Source organism: Mustela erminea, chromosome 7 (genome assembly GCF_009829155.1).
Source record: "Mustela erminea isolate mMusErm1 chromosome 7, mMusErm1.Pri, whole genome shotgun sequence".
Taxonomy (NCBI): domain Eukaryota; kingdom Metazoa; phylum Chordata; class Mammalia; order Carnivora; family Mustelidae; genus Mustela; species Mustela erminea.
In genome coordinates, this window is record NC_045620.1 from 22,894,332 (window position 1) to 22,921,331 (window position 27,000).

The 27,000-nt window shown below is 39.5% G+C and overlaps 1 protein-coding gene across 14 annotated transcripts in view; it reads left to right on the top strand.

Annotated features, from left to right (window-relative positions):
- Positions 1–27,000, top strand: part of LOC116595020 (RNA-binding protein 12) — a 34,955-nt gene continuing 7,955 nt past the window's right edge. Inside the window, exons 1-4 of one of the 14 annotated variants that reach the window (XM_032350816.1) lie at positions 12–203; positions 6,087–6,171; positions 8,876–10,953; positions 10,984–15,244. In XM_032350816.1, coding sequence (XP_032206707.1) covers positions 8,898–10,953; positions 10,984–11,774 — 2,847 coding nt within the window. In that variant the 5' untranslated portion in view covers positions 12–203; positions 6,087–6,171; positions 8,876–8,897 and the 3' untranslated portion in view covers positions 11,775–15,244. The other 13 variants (XM_032350813.1, XM_032350815.1, XM_032350811.1 and 10 more) reach the window with 13 other exon arrangements.

A 27,000-nucleotide genomic window follows, 5' to 3' on the forward strand; every position in this document is an offset into this window, starting at 1 on the left:
CCTGACGTCTCCATTCCGTCCCTCCCCTTCTGGAACACGGAGCTGCTGAGCGGGCTGGCGGCCATTTTGTGAAGCGGCGAAAGAGGTGGTGGCTGCAGTGGGCTCCGGGAAGCCGTTCGGGCTGGGGCTGTCGGCCGCGGGGCGGAGGCACTCGCGCGGGGGGTAACTCGGGTCTGGGTTCGGGTGCCGCGCAGCTCTCCCCGGTAAGACTCCTGCAGCCCGGAACGGGCGGGGCTGTGCGGGGCTCGAGCCGCCCCTTGGTGGCCCGGGGCGGGGCCTTCGGAGGCCTCCGAGCCCGCCGCAGCGAGCGCCCCACACAAAAGGGTAGCGGCTTGGCTGCCGGGGTGGGGAAGGGCCTGGGGAGCCGCTTGCGCCTTTGAAGCCTGAGAGGATGCAGGAAGGACGCAGGAGAGGATGAGCCTGCATACCGAAGTGGGGACGAGGCCATAGGGAGGACGCCCCCGTGGTCTGAGAGGGAGGAGGCCACAGTTGGGTGGCCCAGCGGCCTGCGAATTAACGGGGATTGCAGTAAAAGCACACCTACATCCCGAATGAGCGAGATTTTCTTTGCTTCCCAAAAGGGACAGGGATTCAAACTGCATCTCTGTGCCCAGTAGTGAGGAGATTAAAGGTAGTGAGGACACTCCCTCGATCTGAGGTGGAAGGAAGGCTCCCGTGGCCTAACAGGAAAAGGGAACTCGAGTCTAGACACACCTGTGGGGAAGAAGCTGCAGTCGGTACACTCCTCTGAGTCTAGCAAGGAAATCTTAGAGCTGGTCGCCGTCGTGGCCTGGACGGGGTTGCAGGGAAATGCTCCCAGGGCTCAGCGTTGGGCAGGGCTTACCCTCGAGGGTGTCGGCGATTTAAGAAGGCCGGCCTCTGTAGCGAGAAAGTGGGGGTGAGTACGCCTCCCAGACCTCTAAGAATTGTAGTAAGATGCCAGGCCCTTGAACCCCAAGCAGGGAAGGGCCTGCAAAGAGCACCACCTTTAACATATCCCTTGGGAGAGAGCCTCCAGCACTGGAAGACGAGCAGGCCCAATAGGAGGTGGAGGAGGGTGCTTTCGATGAGTGAATTGAGTTTCTTTAGTGGAGGCTGGAGGTTTTAGCTGGCAGCCACGTGAAATAGGTGGGTGGGGCTTTGAGAATCTACAGGTTAGTGTCGGGGATGGACACCAGTGTAGGACGCTTAGCTGCCAGGTTGTAAATGCATGGATTTCATGTTTGCCAGTAATGTGTACTCTATAGTGAAACATCTCAACGGCTTCGGTGAAGGTAACTTTGCGTTATTCAGAACAAAACATGCTGGGAGTTTTGTACCCTGACTTGCAGGCTTCGTAGGAGAGGTTTCTGGACTCTGAAACTGTCCTTGACTTCTCAATTTCCAGAGATGATTTAATGTAAATTGTGACAGTTGTCAGGAACTGTTCTGTATTATCCAGCCAGTATAATCTGAGAAGAAAATGTAATTGCAACTGAGAGATTGTTGAAAGAGGAACTTACAGCTGGAGTATTCTTCAGGCTTCTTGCTTGAATGGTTTAAAATCGAGTAGTTTTTGTTAAATGCAGTATTAGTAAAATGAATTGCATTGGACTTTGTTACATAGTTTATATTGTTATTGTATTTCAGAGCATTTACAGTTCAGAAATGTCCTACAAGTGTGGACATACGGGCTGATTTTGTTTGTTTTGTTTTATAGAAATGTAAAGTAAGACTGGTTGTAATAATTTTTGAGCTTTGGTGGTTTTGGCCAGATAGTGGGAAGTAATTGTGTTCAGGCATTTTCCAAGAATATTAAAAAGTTGGGAAGAACTGTTACAGGTGGTTAAAATAATTTTATGGTAATTTTTTAAGGAAATGAAATGTTTGGCGTGTTTATATAAAGGTTGAGGATGTGCTCAGTATTATTCCTGGAAGATTTTTTGACGAAACAGGGAATGCATTTTATATCATCTTTATATGCTCAATTAAATATTTTGTTTATGGGTTGTAATGCATAATTTGTGTTTTTCTTAAGTTCATATCTGTTAGGTGAAAATGTGAAGCTTTAGAAACCATTTTGGTTGTTCCTTGGAACCTATTGTTATGTGCTAATATCAGCTTATTTCTGGCTTCTTTCACTTTCTTGTGACATGCCAAATGTTTTTATGATTGCATATTGAGAGTTTGGGGGTTGTTGGTACAATTTTTAGATGTGAAACTTGATTTTGTGGACCAGTGTGTTACAGGTGCTGGAATCCAGTGACCATGTTCATAACGTGTTTATTCCATTTTGTAGAGAGCTACTCCATCTTTTGGTTTAGATGAATATTTTCTTATGCAGATATTGTAGAAAGAATTTCTAAGTGTCAGTAATTGCAGAAAAGATGCTCTTAGATACCTCTCCCTAAAATCTAGGGACTGTTTTCCATTCTTACATCTCCTGTCCCTGCCACAAGTGCTTAATAAATGTTCGTGGTATAAATGAATGTTGTTAAATGTTTAGAATTAAGCAGAAAAATAACCTCATCTGATTTATAGTTTATCAGATTTTACTACCACCACTCATAAGCCTTCTGGTTTGCAACGAGTTTATTTCATTAAGTTTCTGGCCACCTTTTAAGTTTTAAGACCAACAGTGAGGGTGAATGTGCTTGGCTAGGTTAGAAGTGATACTGTTGCTTTTAAGTCAAGACAGTGAACATATTTGTTGGCATTTGTGGGGAGGGTTTGAAAAATAACTTAATATTATAGTCTTTTTGGCAGGAGGAATATATATATCTTATTTAGCAATGTCTTTCGGCTTGCTACTTTTGAGAACTTTCTGGAGCTTAATGGGGAAGTGGAATAACAAGCTGTCTAAAGGATTCATGTCCCTCTGTGTCAGAAGCATTGTTTCATTAAGAATGATCCCAGAATCTGAAATGTGATTCATTTGGGGATGGGGACAAAACCATGTGGATGAAGCTGTGGTTTTTTTCCATAATGTGATTATGCGGCTTATAGCTTTGTGCCCATTATAATTGGTTCTCTGTTGCTCATCTCTGAGGGTGAACATTTGAGGGGTGCTGGTTTTCTATTTTGAATCTAAAGAACTTAGCTCTGCTGTACCCTGGTTACTTTTGATTAAAGACTGACGACTGAACAGAGTTAAAATTCACTTTTTGATGTTTATCACCAGATGAAGAGTGAAACAGTTAAGTTCAACTGGTTTGTGCTTTGGCTTTCTGATAAAAGGATTGTTGTCGGACATTTTACTCTGAAATTCCAAGTGATTGAAATGACTAGTAAATAAGAATATATGTCGTGTCATGATAATATGCAAAATGTTCATAGCAGATATTTGTAATTTGTTCATGTATGTGGTATTTCTAAAGCTGAAGCAAAGCCATTATGTTAGGACTAATTCCTAACGAAGTGGAAAAGTATACTAGAGCAATCTTCTTTTAGATCTTCTGATATGGGGTGGGGAGGGAGACAAGATGGCGGAGAACTAGGAGGAGGCGCCTTTTCAACCCGTACCCTAAAGTGAGCTAGATCTTCTGATATATATCAGCGAATTCAGTGGCAAATCAGGCCCATTTTCTCCTTTGTACCTTTATACTTTATAAATAGGTAAAACGTGTGTTAGATGTTTTGTTGCATACAATTGGTTGTCTTATCCTTCTAACTAAAATTCACCAAGTCTTAGGTGGTTGGAGTGGAATTTTCATTTTGGGATCCTGCATTCTGTTGCTAGCTGACACTTAGAACACAGGAATGAGTAGTTCCTGGAGAACAGTGGTGCCTCTATTAAATATTGTGCTCTTTACAAAGGGGGGGGGGTGAGAACAAAAGTACTTCTTCAGTCTCGGTTTCTATTTACGTTGTCCATATCAAGGAAGAAGCGTAACACCAAGAGTTGTGAAGTTTTAGCTTCAAGCCTGAAGTTTCTGGGTACTTTTCTTTGGTATGGGTTGATGTGGGCCTTCCCCTTTTCTTAAATAGATAAGATTCATGAATTTACTTCTAGATTGATTTTTTTTTTTAAGATTTTATTTATTTGACAGAGATCACAAGTAGGCAGAGAGGCAGGCAGAGAGAGAGAGGAGGAAGCAGGCTCCCTGCTGAGTAGAGAGCCCGATGCGGGACTCGATCCCAGAACCCTGAGATCATGACCCGAGCCAAAGGCAGCAGCTTAACCCACTGAGCCACCCAGGCGCCCTAGATTGATTTTTTTTTTAAAGATATTATTTATTTGACAGAGAAAGATCACAAGCAGGCGTGGAAGCGGGGTAGCAGGCTCACCGTCAAGCAGAGAACCAGATGAGGGGCTCGATCCCAGGATCCTGGGATGACAACCTGAGCCAAAGGCAGAGGCTTAACCCACCCAGGCGCCCATGGATTGATTGTTTTACTTTAAATTGAACAACGTAAAATTTGAGTGAGCCATTTGCCGAATTAAGCTGGAACTTAAACTTTTTCTTGTGACATGAGAATTCCATCTTGTTACAGTAACTTCTGGGAACCCTTTAGAAATTTTTGATAATAGGTCTAATATTGTTCCCTTTGGGCATAACTAGCTGACTCTAAACTTGTTGCTATCCAGATGGACATTTGGAGTCTTCTTGGGTGTGGAAGGGAAGAGGCTGAGGAACCTGTTTGTTTCCCTTCAGGGCACTTATCCTGGCCCCATACCAGGCCCTTTGAATTGGAATCTCCAGTGGGGGATCATATGTTAATCTTAAATGCTTAACTCGGAAACTACTGTGGTTCTGTTGGCTATAGAGTCAAACTTGAATGTTTAGAGAATAATATTGCAGAATTCATGCTCTTCCTCACTGAGCATAGCCTTTACCTAAAAGCATGCTTTTTTTGGTATTTCAAGTTTCCCTTTGTGACCTGTTAGATGAACTTCTAGGTGTGTCTTTTAAGGAGTTTTAAAACTCTTTAGACCTAATTAGAACTGATTTGTACAACATAAAAAAAATTAATACAGTGCTTTGGGCTTTTGAAAGGCTTGTTTATGACATACGTACGTAGCTTTTGTGGCAAAACAATCTTCAGTAATTTGAGTAGCTGTCTAGATGTTTAGCTTGTCCTTTAGAAAAAATTTGGAGTAACACTAGAATTTTTTAATACGTTTTACTTTTTGATGATGAATATGAAGCTCACAGGTGATATCTCGAACTTGAAAGATAGTTAAAAAATGAGCATCATTCTAAGTAGTGTTCTGTTGGTATCTTTATACTTAACAGTGACGATTTCTTCTTTCTCTGAATTCAAAAATGATCTTTTGCATATAGTTGTCTAATTATTTGGTCTTATATATTGCTTGTGAATTGTTCACAATTTCACTGATTTGGGAGAAATTTCAGTAAGAGATAAGTGACTCATTTTTACTTTGGGAATTCTTCTTAATATGCCATTTTTAGGGTTTTTTTTTTTTTTTTTACAAGTTTCTTGGAACAGTTTTGGTGTTAGAAGAAAAAGCACTTTTCCTTAAGATTTTGAACCCCAGTGGTTTTAAGTAGGAATTAATCATTATAGCCTGAACTGTCCCTTCATTTATGTTTCTTGATGCTTGATGCTATTTTGGTACAAAGGAAAATATTTTGAAAGAGCAACTGCAAGAATTTCCATAAGTACCCTTGAATTGATGATTTTGTCATTTGTCTTGGAACTGTTTATGTGTGAACTTGTGCTTTTTCATCAAGTGTTTGGTGGGACCTGAGGAAATAGGTGGTAGTCGGACTTGTATTAAGGAATTTTCTGGACTGGTTTAATCATCAAATGATAAAAGTAATTACCAGCTGTGAAGCTGAGGTTTATGACTGTTTTAGTTTTTAATTGATTCATTCTTGGACTTATTTATGGCACATTCTTGATATATGTAAATATATATGTTTTGAGAGATACCAAATTTGAAAGCAATACCAAGTAACGCATGTGTGGGATTTTGGTACACGTGTTTCTTTCTTTTCTCTGTCGTTTTTTAAAATATGCATTCTAATGAAGTACTCTGGTGGTTTCAGACTCGCCTTCATAATGTACAGTTCAGTGTGGCCTGTGCGTGTTGTTTTGTGTTTCCTGCATTGATTTTTGCCTCCATTTATTCTCTATTGCAGTCTAAAAGTTGGTTTTAATTGGTTGCCCACAGGATTGACTTGGCCTCTACTTCTTGTTAAGAAAATACATCTCTTGTTTTATCAGGTAAGAGATTTTGAATAGAAGGTTTGTTTTTATTCAAAATAAAATGAGACAGCTTATTTAGTAACATGAAAATATGTGTAGTAACTGAATTGTGGGGGATTTTCTTTCTTTCTTTTTTTATAGTCTTTTCTAAGGGATGGGGATGGGGTGGACTGGGTGCCTTGAACAGTTGTTGCTTTCTTCGGGGTTCAGTTTTTTATGGATGCATTTCTTTTGCTGAATTGCTGATTATTAGGCAGTAGGCTGTTTTTTTTTTTCCCCCTCAGTGTAGCATTCCAGGCTAATTGCAAATGTAGGTGCTTGTTATTGGTATGGTTTTTTAATATTCCTTAGAGGTAATGGGTTCTATGTTCTAGAGTACCTATTTTGACTTTAGATGGAATTAAGTGATTGGACTCTAACCCTCTTGTTAAGTAACAAAGGTAGGCTCCAGATAGTTGAAATGACTTACCAGTCAAATAGGCACTTAGAAGAATAGCAGATCTTACTTCATATTCTTTCAGAACCTAAAAACTGATTTTCTCTTTAGATGACTTTATGAATAATTCATGTGTTCTTTGGTTTAATTCTCAGCCCTTTTCTAACTGGTAATCTGGGCAGATTTTTCAATATCATGTTTTCAAATGTACCTTGTGCAGACTTCAACTAAAGCCCTTTTCTTAGTAGCAGATGGTTTTTGAAGAATTCTTGTGTATGTCACTTTAGCCCTGTGTTTAATTTTTGTGTTCTTGGGACTGTATCAAATTCCCATTTTAGTGTCCCAGTGCAAACTAACATCTATCTCTCAAGTTGTTTTGGGTGCCTAGATTACTTCCCCAACATTTTTTGAAGTTGAACAGGAATGCTGTCTTAATTTTGCATAGTCAATATGCTACAGACAGTAGGGAATGAGAATTTGATTTAATATCTTGAAATTATTTTGATGAGCTTCTCTATAGACTGCTAAATAGTAGTAAATACAAAGAAAAGAGTTTGTTGGTGTGATTTATGTTTTTAGTATTTATTTTTTTTGTTGACTCTTGCAAACCAAAAATGAAAAGCTTCCCTTCTCCCCCAAATTTCTAGTGTTTTATAATGGTCCCTCAAAGAGCATTTTCTGTTTGTCAGTCCCATCTTTCTGGATTAAATTTGAAAGTGGCTTTTATTTTTGTGTCTGAGTGTGAGAAAACTGTCGAAGCCAAACAACATATTTCTGTTTTGTGTACAGCAGTCATAATAGTTGAGATAGAATTACAGGTATTGTTGTATCAAATTAATAGCCCACAGTATTTGACATGGAAAAACTGCTTTCATGGAGTTAGAGGATTCTTAGAGCTTTCAGCAGGAAACTTTGCTCTTTTCTTATTCCTGTTTGAGAAGCGATAAAACCAAAGCTCAAATCATATAAATTTTCTGAAGTCACAGAACTAGTTTAATAGGTTTATATTTAAATATTGATTTATAAGATGGCTTGGAAAACACCCTATGTTGTTGATCACATAAATTTCAAATTAATATTTTCCAGTCCCAAGAATTCATTTTATACCGCTTTACAAAGGGCTTCCCTTGAATTTGCTCTTGGAAGCCATAAGAACTGAAATACTGAAATTTTACTTAAATCTGGGAGAAACGTCTCTAAAAGGAAAAGTTCAGAATGGGACATTATTTAAGGACAGCAGTGAGCTCCCAGAATTTCCACAGGAGTTATGTTGAGTAGAGACTGTAACAGCCTCTGAATAAAAGTTCATACCCTAGTTCTTTTTAAAACAAAAGCAAAACGTGATAATACCCTTTTTTCGTTATCGTCCTTCTTTGGGGAAAACAAGACTTTTGCGGGGGGAGAGAGAGTGTGTGTGTGTGTGTGTGTGTGTATTATTATTATTTTTATGGTGAGTTTGGAAATGAGTCATTGGATCTGAGTTTAAATTAAAACAGCTGTGGTGAATGGCACTGCAACCAGGTTCTACTTTTTGGAGTGATGAATATAGATAACTAAGATTTTGGCTATTTTATTCAGTATTTACTTTGGATTCTTCGTGTGTGTTAACTTTGTAATAAAGAATTCCATATATAGTTTTCCTTAATAAATGGAGCTGTAATGCAGTTTGAAGAATTTTAGGTTGAAATATGGTTTTTTTTTCTTTTTTTTTTTGAGACTTGAGCCTAGTTTATTGTTAAGTATTACTTGTAATATCATTAGTATTGCAGTTTTCTGTTTCTGTTTGCCTTCTGAGACTGAGTGTTATAAAATGACCCTGATAATTCTGCAGTTGTCATTTTTATAAGGAAAATGCTAAGCCACTTTTAAATATTAACTTTGATACATCCTTTGCATGTTTTTCCCCTGCAGATTGTTCAACTTTGTGTCCTGATTTGACTTACACATTTCTTTTAAATCTTACTGAATAATTAGTGGTCTGAATGATGTTATTGGTGATTCTACTTCTTATGGTGGTTTTTTCCCCTGAAACTTTGAGTCATGGCACTGAACTTGTAATTGTTCACAGAATTAATGCCTTTGGAAGTTGAAATTGTCTAGGTTTTACATTGTAAATGGCCTATAATGTTCAGTTTTTAGAATATTCAAATAAAAAAAATCTACATTGCTTGTGATAGTTTGAGGGTATATTTGAGGGCCTAGTATGGTAGCTGGTCATTCTTTTAGTTAAAAACTTGGTGTGATAAACAGGAGTCTGACCTGGCCGTTGCCTTTTCTCATCTGCAGGTGTGTGTGGTTTCAGCGCAGCATGGCTGTGGTCATCCGTTTGCAAGGTCTCCCAATTGTGGCGGGGACCATGGACATTCGCCACTTCTTCTCTGGATTGACCATCCCTGATGGGGGCGTGCATATTGTAGGGGGTGAACTGGGTGAGGCTTTCATCGTTTTTGCCACTGATGAAGATGCAAGGCTTGGTATGATGCGCACAGGTGGTACAATTAAAGGGTCAAAAGTAACACTTTTGTTGAGTAGTAAAACGGAAATGCAGAATATGATTGAACTGAGTCGTAGGCGTTTTGAAACTGCCAACTTAGATATACCACCAGCAAATGCTAGTAGATCAGGACCGCCGCCTAGCTCAGGAATGAGTGGCAGGGTAAACTTGCCTACAACAGTACCTAACTTTAATAATCCTTCACCCAGTGTAGTTACTGCCGCCACGTCTGTTCATGAAAGCAACAAAAATATACAGACATTTTCCACAGCCAGCATAGGATCGGCTCCTCCAAATATGGGGGCTTCTTTTGGGAGCCCAACGTTTAGCTCAACCATTCCGAGCACAGCGTCTCCAATGAACACAGTCCCACCACCACCAATTCCTCCAATCCCAGCGATGCCATCTTTGCCACCAATGCCGTCCATTCCCCCAATACCAGTTCCTCCTCCAGTACCTACATTGCCTCCAGTGCCTCCTGTGCCCCCAATTCCCCCAGTCCCTTCTGTGCCACCCATGACCCCACTGCCACCCATGTCTGGCATGCCACCCTTGAACCCGCCACCTGTGGCACCTCTGCCTGCTGGAATGAATGGCTCTGGAGCACCTATGAATCTGAACAATAACCTGAACCCTGTGTTTCTGGGTCCACTGAATCCTGTTAACCCTATCCAGATGAACTCTCAAAGCAGTGTGAAACCACTTCCCATCAACCCCGATGATCTATATGTCAGTGTGCATGGAATGCCCTTTTCTGCAATGGAAAATGATGTCAGAGATTTTTTCCATGGGCTCCGTGTTGATGCAGTGCATTTGTTGAAAGATCATGTAGGTCGAAATAATGGGAATGGATTGGTTAAGTTTCTCTCCCCTCAAGATACATTTGAAGCTTTGAAACGAAACAGAATGCTGATGATTCAACGCTATGTGGAAGTTAGTCCTGCCACAGAGAGACAGTGGGTAGCTGCTGGAGGCCATATCACTTTTAAGCAAAGTATAGGACCTTCTGGACAAACCCATCCCCCTCCTCAGACACTTCCCAGGTCAAAATCGCCCAGTGGGCAGAAAAGGTCAAGGTCAAGATCACCACATGAGGCTGGTTTTTGTGTTTACTTGAAAGGGCTGCCATTTGAAGCGGAAAACAAACATGTCATTGATTTTTTTAAGAAGTTGGATATTGTGGAAGATAGTATTTATATTGCTTATGGACCCAATGGGAAAGCAACTGGTGAAGGCTTTGTAGAATTCAGGAATGAGGCTGACTATAAGGCTGCTCTGTGTCGTCATAAACAATACATGGGCAATCGCTTTATTCAAGTTCATCCAATTACTAAGAAAGGTATGCTAGAAAAGATAGATATGATTCGTAAAAGACTGCAGAACTTCAGCTATGACCAGAGGGAAATGATGTTAAATCCGGAGGGGGATGTCAGCTCTGCCAAAGTCTGTGCTCACATAACAAATATTCCATTCAGCATTACCAAGATGGATGTTCTTCAGTTCCTAGAAGGAATCCCAGTGGATGAAAATGCTGTACATGTTCTTGTTGATAACAATGGGCAAGGTCTAGGACAGGCATTGGTTCAGTTTAAAAATGAAGATGATGCACGTAAGTCTGAACGCTTACACCGTAAAAAACTTAATGGGAGAGAAGCTTTTGTTCATGTAGTTACTCTAGAAGATATGAGAGAGATTGAAAAAAATCCCCCTGCCCAAGGAAAAAAAGGGTTAAAGATGCCTGTGCCAGGTAATCCTACAGTTCCAGGAATGCCCAGTGTGGGAATGCCCAGTACGGGAGTGCCCAGTGCGGGAATGCCCAGTGCAGGAATGCCCGGTGCGGGCATCCCCAGTGCGGGAATGCCTGGTGCGGGAATGCCTGGTGCAGGAATGCCCGGTGCAGGAATGCCTGGCGCAGGCGTGCCCAGCGCAGGCGTGCCCGGCGCCGGCGTGCCCAGTGCAGGAGTGCCCGGTGCAGGAGTGCCTGGTGCAGGAATGCCTGGTGCAGGAGGTGAAGAGCATGCCTTCCTGACTGTAGGATCTAAGGAGGCCAACAATGGGCCTCCATTTAACTTCCCTGGTAATTTTGGTGGGTCCAATGCCTTTGGGCCACCACTCCCTCCTCCAGGATTAGGAGGAGCCTTTGGTGATGCTAGGCCTGCTATGCCTTCAGTTGGAAATAGTGGTTTGCCTGGTCTAGGACTGGATGTTCCAGGGTTTGGAGGTGGACCAAATAATTTAAGTGGGCCAGGATTTGGAGGAGGCCCTCAGAATTTTGGAAATGGTCCTGGTAGTTTAGGTGGCCCCCCGGGCTTTGGAAGTGGCCCTCCTGGTCTTGGAAGTGCCCCTGGGCATTTGAGTGGGCCACCAGCCTTTGGGCCTGGGCCTGGCCCTGGCCCTGGCCCAATTCACATTGGTGGTCCCCCTGGCTTTGGATCTAGTTCTGGAAAACCAGGACCAACAGTAATTAAAGTTCAGAATATGCCCTTCACTGTGTCTATTGATGAGATTTTAGATTTCTTTTATGGCTATCAAGTGATCCCAGGCTCAGTGTGTTTAAAATACAATGAAAAAGGTATGCCCACAGGCGAAGCCATGGTGGCCTTCGAATCTCGGGATGAAGCCACAGCTGCTGTCATTGACTTAAATGACAGACCTATAGGTTCAAGGAAAGTAAAACTTGTCTTAGGGTAGCTGTTCACATAAATTCTTTATAGGGTAGATCTTCATAGTGCTGTGATTAATGCATCCAGATTGTTTTCCTAGTATTTCCAGGTTAGAACCTGTGGATTGTTTCAATTGCATATAGATTGGTTTCTGTAACATAGAGCATTGGTTGACTGTTTACAGAAGACTCACTACCAGGATAAATATTGCTGTATGTTACAGTAAAGCTGTCTGGAGAGAACACAAAATGATTTTGGCGTACCATTAGAGAAACCGTTTGTAAAATACAAATGACCACATAAAGCTTATCAAGGAGTTTAGATTGGTTTTGTTTTATACCATATGGGATGAAGAAAATAGAAATGTCAATAGAGCTCATTAAGGGTGCTCTTGCCAGCTGCTGAAAAATAGAAGTTGGCTACTCTTGGAATTTGGTTTAAAGCTGGACAGATTTGCTTTGTTATAGGGTCAAAGCTTTGTCTAAAGTCCTCATTTTCTTTTAAAATTGAATAAAATCTCTGTATACAGATTCACTGTATGTACCTTTATTGCTTCTTGAGGGTTCTTGCTGTATAGACAGTCCTGCTTCTGAAGTTGCTGCTTTTTTGTTTGCCTAATTGACTTATTTGTAAATGAGCAGAACTGTTTTGTTGTTGTTGTTTTAATATAAAACTCCACACTTGGTTTGTGCTATAACCTTGAACTTTGATTTCTAATGTCACACTTAAAACTGTGTGAAATAAGAACTTCTGCCACAAAAATAAAATACAGAGTCCTCTACCTACCAGAGCCTTTTTGGTTTGACCGCCATGTTTTAGTTTAGTCAGTTTAAAAATTGTTCATGTTTGGATGGCTTTGAAAACCAGAAACCACTTCTAATGATCATTGTTTAAAATGCCAGATTTGAAGTCCTGTCCATGGTGGACTAATGTTCTGGCAGTTTCCTTCTGTCCCAAATTTATGTGAAATTTTGGCCTGTAACTAAACAAAGAGAGTCCATTTATAAGAAAGAGCATTATATCTATGTTTTTTTAAAAACTGAAGTTGAAATTGTTAGCTTTGTTAGCAGTAGTGTTACAGAATAAAAGATTCATAAGCTGTTCCATAGATGTGCATTTTAATCCTGTTATTTGGAGGCTTTTTGGTCTAGTTGTTTGATCAGGAGCCTGTTCATAAAAATTCTTCATACCGACTACAAGTGCAGCTGCCAGAGGGGAGAGAATTGAGACTCTTTGCCCTTTAATACTCTTCTTTGGCATTCAGGACACTAAGGCAGGAGGACCAAGTGGGTTCTGGTTGGTAAGTGTCCTTGTCATAAAAACATTTGCCTTACAAGATCCTGCCCACTGCTACAAAAGGCTCTATTTATGGTTACTTTCCTTCTTAGTTACAATGCTCTAAAGAAAGATGTGTCACATTATATTATAAACATACATGAAATAGGAGATTGGTGAGATATCATGAAAAACAAATTTTGTCTTTAACATGGGCCTCTGTCTTGGTTTGAAACATCCCCAACATTTCCTGCAAATCAATGTACTTACAAAGGGGTCAGCCTTTTAAAAGAGTTATTTCCTATTAAAAAAAAAAAAATAGTGCCTTTTTGGTGTTGCAAGTCAGTGGAACACTGAAATACAGCGTCTCGTGTAACTTGGAGTTAAGAGTGGCAGCAGTTTCATTTGCGTGATAAGATTTGGAAAGCCTTTTTTCATCACTACAATCTTAGAGGTTTGACAGTACAGGATTTTTTTGTCTAGGGAAAGGATTGTTTAGACTTTCAAAGAAGACATGGCTGTGTTGTGGGTCTTTTGACAATTTATGAATACAAATTTGCTTTGACAGATCGCTAGATATTGCCTCCTCAACTAAAAAAAGCAATATGATGTTTATATATGCTGTTCAATTTAGGTTTTCTGTTAAGTAATCATTTCTCATTCCAAAGACCGAGTGCAGAAAACTTCAGCGCTGCTTGGGAGTCTTATTTCAACTGCAGATTATTTTCCCCATTGGAGAGCTGACTGTTTTCATTTTAGAAAAATGGGTTGTTTGAAGATGAAAGCCTTTTATCTTTTTTCACAGTTTATTTTGGTTATATGTTCGTACAATCTTATTAAATATTTCATATACTTTATTGCAACTACTTTGTTATTTCTACATCTTAGATAAATGCTGAAAAGGAAAACTTGATTTCATTGTTCATCAAATTAAATAAATTAAGAAAATAGTGGTTTGTGTAGAATTTGGAGAGAACTATGTTCTATATTTGGTTGAGTCACAACAGTGCTTCTCTTGTTGTGAAATGTAATTAAATGCTTTGCCCTCTGGAACTTGATATTTGTGTATCTGAGACTTATTAATATAGTGCTAACTGCTAAGCGTACTGTTCATCTTGTTCTGGGCACTGGAGTTTGAGTTTTAAAAAAATTCTTGAAAATATGTTCTGTGCAATCACTCATACCTCTCTTCCTGCAAATTTTCTCAGAAGAACTAGGTTTGGGGTGAAAATGAATTTATTTTCTCATTTGCTTTGTATGGTATGAAGGATTTGTAAAGCTTTGCTCAAAGTTGTGTGCATTTGTAAACACTATCATGATATTTTCAATTTTATGTGTAAATCTTGTCTTTGGTGACTGACATGAATGGAAGAGAATCTTTTCCATTAGGTTTAATTCCTCCCACCCCCTTGCCTGGGCGTTTTTGTTTTGGGTTTTGTTTTTTTTTTTTTTTTTTTTTTAGTTTAAAGGATTAGAGATACTACAAAATGTATTTTATAAATAAGCAAATTTGTAAACTTTTTCTGAACTTTAGTGAAACATTTAGTCCACAAGCAAAATTTGGAGGTGTATTTTGTGTTTAATACTGTAGTTTGGATGTACAGTTAATTATTAGTGGCTTAAAAAAAATGCAACACTGTTGAGTGAAACATAGTTCCTAGCTTTGTGCTCCAAGTTGTCAAAGCATCAACCATGAAAATTTCATTAGGGAAATTGTTATTCAGAATTTCAGAGAATAATGTCCAGTGTAATTAGTTAGTCTTAACCCACTGGATGAAAATCTAGGGGTGTGTATGGACATAAACAAGCATACCTTGGATGAAATAAGGATCCATGAAAGCCTTAATCAAACTCAAAGTCCTTTTTATTGGATTCTGTCATTGTGTACAGGTGTGGGTCAAATGTTTAAAAATAAATCCACTCTTCAATTTCAAGAATACTTTAAAAATGAGTAAAGAAGCCGTAAAGTTACTGCTAGTTAAATCTGTAAAGAATTTCTAGCAGTGATCACTTTTAAAACTTCCCACTCTTGCAAAATTAACCACATTTAGTTTTACTGGCAGTTCTGTAGTAGTCCAAGCAGTCCAAACACAATAAAATGATTCATTGCCAATATGGCCACAACATTGCCAGCAAATACTGCCTTGGCATCATTCAGCAGAGGTTTTTGTTTATAAAGATGAAGTCTTGAATACTGTTCAATAAACTTGTCACAAAATAAAAGAGGCTGATGCTTTTAATGCTTTACACAAAAGTACTCCACTGAGCTATACCATCAGGTTTTTGTTGTTGTCTTTGTTATTTTTTTAAAAATCCTACAAATATTTTGTGCCTTTGGAAAGGTGGATTTGGTGATCTCAGAGGTAACCATTGTTGTTTATCCTTGTCTGCTAATGCTGAAGTGTGGAAAGAAGATAACCTGGAACGGCAGGGAGGAAACTTGATTCTAGGTCAAATCTGTGGTATCCACCTTTTCAGACTTTTATCTTGTATGGTTTGATAGCAAGCCACTTCGTTTTGTGGACTCAGAAAGAAACAGAAACCAGGTGCTCCTTTTTACAGAGGTGTCTTAAAGGGGGCTGTGATGGTCTTCTTAAAAAACTGATTAAGAAATGGGAAAAGAAATCTTCAGAATACATTGTCAATTGCACATATTTCTAATTAGAGGTTTCTCTTTTTTGTTTACTTACTCTTGAATTAGTATGTGAGGTATTTTGAGGTGGGGAAGGGGGAGAGGAATCAAAAATATTGGTGCTTTCTGACATTGATGCTCTGGTTTTGTCCCTTCCACATTTGTTCAGCTGCTAAAAGACAAACATTAGCAAATGAGAAGTTTCCATAAACTCTGGAGTCCTTTAAGAAAAATTCTGGATTGGAGTTGCAGAGAAATTAGTGTGCTATTCCTTTTAACCAATGCTCTTGAAAAATATATATAACTTTTTCCTTTATCACAAAAGAGTTTTTAGCCTGTTTTTGAGTTTCAATACCCAGGTTGTTTTAAAGGGGTTTAGACTTAAACATACTTAATTCTAGGTGGTTGCTGAATTGTTCTAAAATTATGAAGGTTTGACTAAGTATTTGAAAAATCACAGAGTGAAATCAGCTGCCTACAGATACCCAGAATGGTCTTTACCATCTTAAAAAGGATAGACTGATGCTAATAATATGTTTTGTTTTCTTGCTCAGGAGAAAACTCACTTTAATTCATTGTTGTCTGCTTTCCAGTGTTTTACAGCAGGAAATGGTTTATCAGTTACGTGCATCGCCACCATTCTCCTTACCCCCCCCCCCCACATTAGAGCTTTTATGGGATATGGTAGAGTCCAAACTTATGACTATCTTTTTAATTAAAAAATTGCTTGATTTCAGTTTTGTCTTTTTAGTATAAAATCTGATAGATCACTTAGATTTACTCTGAAATTTCTGGAAAGAGTGTATTCTGGTAGTGGCATAGTTCTCTGATGCTGTAGTGACTTTTCTGGAAAAACACTTCTTGACAGTAAGAGCAAGTTCATCTCTTAATGGTGCCTGTCCTGTAAATGTTAATTCTTTATTGTGCTGTTCCTGGATTTATTCTTGTTGCCTTTTACTACTTTGTGCCAGAGGATCTCTCAAGCATCTTAGAATTTGGCTCCTTTTCTGGATCATAATAATTAACAATGAACAACTAAGGTGGCAGTGCTTTTCTACATATTGCTCTACTACTGAAGAGTCCAGAAGGGGCAAAAAATCCACTTGATGAAAGAAAACATTCTAGCCCCAGGGGCAGAAGGGCAGCACTCTAAAAATCTGGGGGCAGCAAATAGTGCTGGGGAAAACCTCATTAACCATCATCTTTTAATTCTCAGAGGCCCAGAGACCTTCCCCTGGTGAAAAGGTTGATAGTTAAGTCCTAGAACCTAAGGAAACACAAGTTGTGGGTTAAATGACACAGCAGACATTGGAATTGGCATCCCAGCTGTACCAGACATCTGGATTCTGATTTTAGTAGCTTAATAATTCAAATCATTTTTCCTAGTCAGCAGGTGGCTTGCTATTTCATGTTGAGAGGAGGAGGAAGTGACTACTGGAGAAAAACAGCCATGACCAGCAAGAGAACATAATTCAATATGGACAGTCAGATGTTGAAGAAGCATAAGACACTCCCAGGAATGTGCTGTATTCAAACAGTCTGCCCCTTAGTGTTTCATCCCCTCTCCATTCTGATGCTGCCAGTTTTTCCCTTTTACCTGCTTTCATTAGTAAGTCGGCTGGTAACCAGGGCTATGAGTTTCTCACTGCTGTCTATCTCTGTAGCCTAGCTGCCTAACTTTGGGGGGTAGGGGGGAATGTGAGCTCATTCATAGTTCTCAATTAGTGAATAAGATTTGTCACTTAAGCATTTGTGTTACATGCCAGATGTAACCAACCACGTTGTGATACTACTGTAAGTCACCTGTTAGTCCTTACAGAGTGAAGAATGTTTAAGGGTAGAGATACTCAGCTGCTTAAGGGATCTTAAATCATACTAATAGGTGCTGTTGCATTTTTTTTTTTCCACTTCTGAGTGAATGCCATCCTCCACTGTACTCTCCCACATACTGTGTTGCTATACAGAGATGGTTATGTCCTTTATACATAATTCTCTTTTGTGGTGTGGTCCTGTGGGACCAGTAGGGTCCCTCTGCTGTAAATCTGGCTATAATGGAAAGACTAATGCAGCTTTTAACTTTCTGAAGTAGATCCTGCCAATTATCTTTGCTTCTATGACCATTGAATTGACGGGTTAGAATTGGAAATGTCTGTTGCCTCCAAGCTTTTAAGACAGTTTCACATGGATAATACCTTAGCCATAGCAGTAACCCATGTTAAGTATATTTTTTGAGCAGTGCTGTGCACCCAACACTTCCACACTGATAGAAAAGGAAGCAAAATAAGATGCTTGTTCTTAAAAACCTAAGGTTTTAAATAATACAAGTAAGTGCTCAGTTGTACTTGCGCATGTACAAGGACCATTCATGTCCTACAGGAACTGGATGGAGAGGGGTTTCCTGGCGAGTTGCTGAACAAGTGTAATGGAAGTATAATGGAAGCCTTGGGTGTAAGCTGAGTATGTTAATTTAGTAAAATGAAATGTTTAGTAGTGTGAGAGAATACTGGCACTCCCTAAAATGGTGTTTGTCCTGGAAGCTCTTAAAGTTGTGTTTAACAGTGTATCCTGAGTGGCGTGACTGAGCTGAATGGTGACTAAGGCAGGCAGGTGAGGGCTGTACTAGGGGTGTCCTGACCCCACAGAGGGATAGAACATTTTATCTTTTTAATAACCCTTTGACTAGCTGCCATGTACCAGTTCTTATAAACAAATGGCCTAATAAGACATTCATAAATGCTGGAGTTAAGTAAATTTTCCGATCAGTTTCACTACTTACACAGTTGACTATATGAAATTGATTCTTTTCCAGTTTTGCATTGATTTGATAGTTTTAGTTTTTTTGTATAAAATGTTTACCTCTTTGTTCTTTTTCTTCTAGAGCAGTGCTGTTCTAAGAATTTTGTCCAACAGAAATGTTCTCATTAGCACTCATGTTACTTAGCCACTGTAGCTACTTTTTTTTTTCTTTTTTTAAGGATTTTATTTGTTCTGTGAGAGAGAGTGCATGTGAGCAGGCAGAGGGGGGATGCAGAGGGCCAGAGAAAGAATCTCAAGTAGACTCCATGCTGAGTATGGAGCCCAAAGCAGGGCTTAGTCTCACAACCTTGAGATCGTGACCTGAGCCAAAACCAAGAGTTGGATGCTTAATTGATTGAGCCATCCAGGGGCCCTGCTACTGTAGCTACTATTAAATTTAAAAAGCAAGCTAGTGGCAACTATTGAACAGCACAATCCTAGATTCACAGAACAACAGAAAATTTCCTCTTCATATCTGATCTTTGGAGATCGCCATGTTAGGTAACACTGACCAATAGAAATAAGAGTCATTTATGTTATCTAAATTTTTCTAGTAGCCATGAAAAAGGTAAAAAGAAACAAGTGAAATTAATAATAAATTTTAGACCAGTATATCTGAAATGTTACTATTTCAGTGTATACTCTATAAAATTATTAAGATTTTTGGGGGATACTGTTTTCAATTTATACTTTACAGCACATTGTCTTTTGAACTAAGCATATTTCAAGTGCTCAGTATCTGCTTGTGGGTAGGAGGCCATCCTGGACAGTACAGATTTAGTTTATGAGAAAGGTTATCCTCTGTCATTTCTCTCTAAGCTGTGTTGCCTTTTTCAGCTGTTTCTTTACTTTTCAGTATTTGAGTTTTGTTGCGTTCCTCTTAACCTTTCCCATTCTGGTTATGTTGGCAGTTTTTTTGAAGGGGTTAACATGCCTCAGTTACCCGTTTTCATGGGCTACAATGAACTTTTTCACTGGCTAACTGGGTCTTCTATTGTGAAATTAATCCACCAGAGTTCAGCAACAGAACCAGAATCTTCCCTATCTCCTGCTGACCCCCACCCCCTGCACCCCACCTACAGTGGGAAGTGAGCAAGTCATTGTGTGTGTGTAATGCAGTTTCCTTATTGTTCAGACCCTCTCTTTTCTCAACTTGCCTAACACAAAATTTGAAGAACAACCCATTTTAAGATCTCCTATGTATCCCAAGTGGATTTATTTTTTTCCAGTAAGAGGAACTTGCACTATGAACATTAGGTTGGTTTCTTTTCCCAGGGCTCTGGTCTTCTGCTTTTTACTTGGCTTCTTTATTCCATAGATCACATTGCACACTGGAAATGCACAAGCTCTTGTTGATGTCCTTGCCCTGGAGATGCTTAGGAAGGTGGTCCAGTACTATTGTCTTCTACACTCTGCAGATGATAGGCAGTGGTCTTGTTAAAATAAGGTAGATCAACTGAGTGTAGGTTCCAGCAGAGCTGACTAGGGGCAGAATTGGGTGCCTAATAGGTAGTCTCTGAAAATTTTGATAAAAATCACATTTTCCTGAACTGAGTTCTACTTTATTTGCAGAGTGGGCGCTTGTTATTTAAGGTTTATTCCTTTGAATAAACTTAAATTCTAGTCCTATACATGCAGAATCTAGCAGTTCCTCTTTTCCTGCTTGACGGACAAATAGAGGAAACGTGGTGGATGCAGAATTCTTTTCCATCTTAGTATAAGGCTAGTTGGTATAGGTCATGGGAAGAGGCCACGTGAGCCTCAGTCCTCATGTGGAGTGTCCAGGTGGATTTCAGATTGGACTGGATTACAAGGTGTGACCTGTTGCTAAAATGGATGGAATAGAAATCATATTCTCAGAGTTGTGGTTCATTTGTTACTATATCTCCCAGGATCAGTCATTTCCTTTCTCTGGCCTAAGTGTTTTAAGCAATATGATTAAATGAGAGGATCTCATTATGCCCAGTTTCAAGCTTCTGTGATTTTACGAACCCAGCCATTCTGTTTCTTTATGGAAGTTTGTAGGTAATTTGAACCTTAAACTACAGAAAAGCCCGTGGAACTCAGTATTTTGGTCTGGTACTGCTTTGATGCATTTCTGAGTTTGACAGCAGTCACACTGCAGCTTCACAATTTCATTAGAAGAGAAAAGTAGGGAGGTTCTTCATTCCCACCAGCTAGGTCCTCTGGGGCAGGTGGACCCAGAGGCATTTTTCTTGGTTATCCATGAACCAGCTAGTTAGATAATAGTACAAAGAATCCATTTATGAGCACTGAGAAGAGGAGCAGTTAACGATTATTCGGCACTTACTCTGTTAGTGTCAGGCAGGGGATACTTTGCATGGTTGTCCTCATTTTATCCTCACAAAAACCCTGTAAGGTTGATATTCTTATTTTCCCTACCTTACAAGTGGGGAAATCAGGGGAAGAGAAGCAAAATAACTTGCTCGAAGTCTAATTAATAGTAAGGGTAAGCAGAGATGATTCAGTCATAGGCTGTCTGCATGACTCCAGAAGCAGAGCCCTCCTTCAACCATTGCCTGTCCCTAACTTTTGGGAGAAGACATGGGAGGCCGCTGGCAGCACTCTTCTGTCAGGGGTCTTGAGCCTGCTGGGAAAGGATTCTGGACCAATGTTTATTTTGAAGTAGGCAGGTAGAGGCTTCATGTAAACACATTCAGAGTTCTAGGGCAGAGAAAAACTCTGGTTCCAGTACTGTCCTATCTTGCTTGAAGGCCATATGTTCTTCCTCAGTTTACCTCTTTACTCATACCCAATTTGCAGCTCAAGCTAGGTTCTCTTTGAAGAGTTGAACACAGGTTGTAGTTCAACTTGGGATAAGTCTTCTTGGGATGTTGTAGTTTGACTTCCAAACTTTTTTGACCTTCGCAGAATATAGCAGGATGGGATACCCTGTTACCATTTACTGTACCATATTTTCTGCGCTTCACTTTTTGTGTGACGTTCACATTTTTAAGCTTTATAGATTGCCAAATACAGTGGCAGCCAGACTACTTAGTATTATAAGGATCTAAACCAAATTATTTTTTAAACTTTTAGTTTTAAATACAATTTTTGTAGCCTGTAGTCATATGTGTGAATAAAGAACATACAGTTTTATGGTAGGGATTAACATAATTGGTTCCGTTTGTGACTGTCTTCGGGGGCTGTTAAATTTGGGGCATCTCTGAGCTAATAAAGGGAGAAGCAGGGGTAAAGAAAAACTTGTCAACCTTATTCATGTCCCTTGAGGAGGCAGAGAAGGAAAGGAACAATGGTGATGGGCGTAGTTCATCCTTTTAATCTGAAGGGAAAAGAATATATTCCATGGGTGGTGCTCTGCCGTTTGGGAGCCTGTGGAGAATTTCCTGATTGGCTTTCAAGACTTGATTGAGCATCTCAGCTGCTCCAGCATGCCAAGGTAGGCAACAGGAGTGTGAGCATGGCTTTGGTTTGTTGGAGTGATCCTGCCACCCAGACATTTTGGTGCTCTCTTCTTCCTTTTCAAAGCCTGGAAATGGAAATGGAATTGGAAGCTGGTTCCTTTCTTTGTTAGGCTTTTGGGAAGGGAAGATGGTAGCGTAATACCTGAGCATGAAAGGCCAATGAATTTCAGCTTGACTGGCATGAACTGGATCTAAGAGGAGTGATGTGTTCATGGATTTATGAAGAGCAGAGTTAGAATCTCCAAGACCGCGGAGGGGATGCCCTAGAAAATGGACACATCACTCCCTTTTTGCCAGAGTGGGTTTCCCTATGAACGATGGTAAACCAGCTAGCTGTGGGAAGGGAAGCTCTGGTTTTTAGCATTTGTCCAGTTTCTGTGGCTTAAAATACGGATAGACATACTGTGAAACCATACAAGCCTGCTCCAGCGCATTGCTGTAACCTTTCCTTGAGGTGCTTTGAATTGCTATCATATGGTTAGGTCTGTGCTGTGTGAAATAGGAGATGCATAGCAATGTTCTAAAGATGTTATTTTACAGACAGTTGAGCTAGAAACATTGACATTACAGTTGTGGTGTGGATGAGTATAGTAGCCAGAGTAATAAATTTTTGAGTGATGGGAGATACTGTGAAAAAGAGCATATGAGAGCTGAGCTTGAAGGAGGATGATAATAGCTAACACTGGTAATAATAGTTCAGACTGTGCTAAGCACTTTGCATACATTATATGAATCTTCCAAAAAAGATCATATCCCCCGCTTTACTCTTAAGGAACCTTAAGGCTTAGTATTTTGCCTAAGTTTCATAGGTAGAACAATTGTTCTGGTGGGTGTGTAGTGATATCTCATTGTGGCTAGGGAGAGAAGTAAGGCCAGTATTTGGGGCCTGATCACTTCATCAACAGAACCCATGCTCTTGCCCACTACGTCACACTGCTGTTGGATATAAGAAGGAAAGTTCTTCAGGAGAGGACGGTATGACTGTACTCCAAAGTTCTAGACACGAGGTAGGAGAATATTTGAGTTTTGGTCCTCATTTTGTTTAGCCGTGTATGTGGCTTTAGCTAAATCACATTTTACCTCTCTGTCTTGAATTGAAGGACTTGATTTAAATGATCACTCAATTCCTTTTTATTTCTGACAATGGAGAAAAGCAGAGGAAAACAGCCTACAAGGCAGAAAAGATCGGTCCTATATACTTGGTTGTTTCTGTTTGCAGTTCCTGACTAGCACCAAATAGAAAGGTTGGGAGTGTTGGGAGCACATAGAAATAATAAGCTGGTCTCTTGTGTTGAGTGTTCCTAAAAAGCTCATTTCTCTCTTGATGGTTTTGGCAGCAGGCTAGGTCTATATTTGGGTCATTTCAAGGATCCTTGGATTATCACTCCTTTCCTAGCAGTAATTCAACAAATATTTACAAAGTGCCTGCTATGTGTGAGTCACTAGAATGGGAGCAAGACAGATCTAGATCTGGTCCCTTCTTTTGTTGCATTTATAGTCTATTAGATGTAACAGATAAACAAGTTGCACATTTTGATAGGTCTTTGAGAAGCTGGGCTTTGTTGGGTTGGAGTCAGGGAGGGTCTTCGACTTGGTTGAACTGAGAATGGAAATGAAGAGACTAGTTAGAAGACTGTTAGAGACATCCAGGCAAGATATGTCGGTTCAAAAGAGACTGGACACAAAGACCTGGCAAATATTAGCTAGACCTGTCTTACAAAAATAAATAAAATTTCTGAGATATTTATTGACTCACTTAAATGTCATATTTAATATGGTTTTATAAAATTTGAGTCCTATAAAGGAGGCTGAAAGTCCCATGAGATTCATTGTAATGGCACTAGATGAAAAGTAAGTGAGTCTGGCTTAAGGATGTAGCTGTTCAAAGGATATAGGACGGAAAAGTGACATGAACTAGGAATTTTAATTCTTTAAGATTTCTAAACAGAGGTAGGCTTGGAAATAGATCTTAAAGGAGATTAGGATTTGGGAGAGATTAATAATCCCAAGCATTAGATAATTTAAAGGGAATATGACAAAGGATAGAAGAGTGTACATTGTAAAGATTTGCTTATAAAGGATTGCTAATTCCAATGAGAAGAAAAGCGGGGAGATTGAGGAGAAAACAACTGGTAGCACAGCAAGCTCTGGTCTCTTAGAAATTGATTCCAGTCCCATATGCACATGTGGGCCCACATCATTCTGTTTGGGATTTTAGTTTGATCCCAGAAGAAACTGAAAAAGTATAGAACAGAACCAATTGTAGTGAAAGGGTAAACATGCTAATAGACTAGGAAAGAATGCTCTTGTCTACCACAAATTGAGGCCTCACCAGAAGCAGCACCTGACCCACTGCTAATGGGTGTTCCCCAGATGAAAAGCGCTCTTTCTGGGATCTTTTGAGAAGTCAAGAGTGGTGGAAAAGGCAGCAGTTCCCGTTGTTGCCTGTAACCTCACCACTACAGATAATTCCTGGCAATACTTCTGTACTTAACAACAAAGTGTCAGGAATAAACACCGAGTTCTCCACTTGGAGTCCTCCACTTAAATTTTTCCCCAGCATTTTATTGTGAAAACTTAAAACGTACAGAAAAGTTTAAAAAAATTATATAGGAAATAACCATATATCTGCCATTTAGATCCTACAATTTAAATGCTCCTATATGTGTTTTACCACGTATCCATTCAACATACCATTTTACTTTTTTGGTGCGTTTCAAAGAAATTGTGAACATCACACCTCACCCATAAATATTTCATCATGTCTTGCGTTCATTATTTCATGTAGGTTTGTTGGGTAGGGGGAGGTGGTAACCTTTACATATAATAACATATATACACCTTAAGTGTACCATTAGATGAAAATGAAAAATGCGTTCATGACTCACATTCCTGTCAAGATAAGGAATTTTTCTGTCTGCCGCTCCCCCTTATCTCCTGCTGCTTCTCAGTTGATACCTGCCCTCAGGGTACATGGGAGGAACCACCAGTATTCTGAATTTTTTTCACTGTAGGTTAGTTTTGTCTGTCTTAAAAACTCCATAAGTGGAATATATGTATTTTACACTTCAGATTCCTCCTTGTTGCAGATATTAATAGTTTGTTTTTTTGTTACCAGAGCCGTTTTCTATTACATGTATTAACATTATGGTTTATTCATTCTCATATTCATGGACACTTGAGCTGTTTCATATTTTTGGCTATTATGAATAAAGCTGCTATGAACATTCCTATACAAATCTTTTTGTGGACATAATGTTTTCTTTTGGATAAAAATCTAGGAGTGAAATTGGTCTTGGACTAGATGTGTGTTTGGTTTTCTAATAAGCTGCCAGACAGTTTCCAAAGTGGTATATTTAATGCTTTCACTAACAATGTATGAGATTTCCATGTCCTTGCCAACATTTGGCATTGTCAGTTTTTCTACTTTTAGCCCTTGTGGTGGGTATGTGATAATATCTTGTGGTTTTAATTTGCATTTTCCTGATGACTAGTGCTTTTGATCACTCTTCCTTTGCATATTTCCAATTCTGTTTTCTTTCATGAAGTAACTGATCAGATTTTTTGCCCATTTTAAATTGTCATTGAGTTGGAGGAGTCCTGCATTTAAATTTTAAAGCTCAGTTGTACAAGATAAGGATAGAGAAGACTTACTGCTGGGACAGTAATTCAAATGAAAAAGGCCTCAAAATTTGAGTTGAGCAAAAACACATGTTACCATTTATTCAGCAAATGGTTATGAGTACTAACTATGTTCTAAGCACTGGTATTAGGGATACAGAAGTCATACCCAGCCCTAGTTCCAAGGAGGCCATAGATAATGAGAATAGACAGACAAAAGTCAAATTTTTGATATGGCAGTTTCAGTGTTATATCACTAATATTTACTGAGTACCTGCTATAGGATAGGTACTGTTAAAAATTCTGGAGATAGATTAGGCAAACTACACGTGGTTCCTACTCTAATCCAGCTTATTTTCTTGGGTGTTTGTGGATAAAGACACCACAGAAGCCCTGATAAGGAGAATGAGATTGAAGTTGTGTGTATGAGGGTCAGAAATGAAACATGGCTGAAACATACCTATGTGGCTAGGTGATTAGTTAAGTGTCAGGTCTTTGAGGGAAGGCCTTGTAGACCAGGGAAAGAACTTTGGGCTTTGAGTATTTGGGGATGCCATTCCAGAGTTTTAAATGAAGAAATGGTATGGTCTAGTTTCTGTTTGGCTAATAAGCACAGTAATGTGTCTGTGTGTGTTTGCAGGAATGTGATGAGGAGACCATGTAATCATCCAGAGGAGAGATGATAAATTTTACTTGGGGAATTTGGGTGAGGCTTCATAAAGGAATAACGTCCTAGCAAAACTTTGGATGACAAGGCATATGTTAGACAGGAAAGTCAGAGGTATCAGCATGTGTATGTTCCAGGAGCCAGAAATAGCTTTGGATGACTAGTTGGTTGGGTGGTAGAATAACAGGAGGTAAAGCAGACTGAGAAGGGCTTTGAAGGTTCACTTAGGGATGCAGGGTCACCATATTACACACCTACTGAATTCTGTATAGATGTACTGTCTGGAGTTATGCCACAAGGTGGCCTTGCTAGGGAGCTTGGCTCTGAACCTAAGGGCCATGGGCATCTATGCAGGACTTCTAGTTAAGGTAGAGACTCTGGAAGCTGACACAAGGAAGACTAGCTGAGGCATTGTTAAGGAGCCTTGAGAAGCCAGTGAAGAGGCAAGAGACATTGAGCCCTGAAGTTAGGGATTGTTAAACCAGACGTAGAGGCTTTGGATTTTGAATAGTTAAGAGGACTTGAGTTGTGGATTGGGGGGAAAAAAGCTAATGGTGTCCTTTAAAAATACAAAATAAATTAAAATATTGAAATAATACATAAGTGTTTATAGATTATAAAATCCTCACCTTCATTCCACTTCCCTGAGGTGTACCTAAAAGTTGCAATTTTTGGTGTGCCTTCCATTTTTCTGTGTATTTATTTTGTGTACCTATTCAAATCTATTGTACATACACTTAAAGTTTAAAATGGAGTCCTACTTACCATTTTTTGTGACTTTATTTTTTCATAGAATACCAATATAATATAGTTCTGG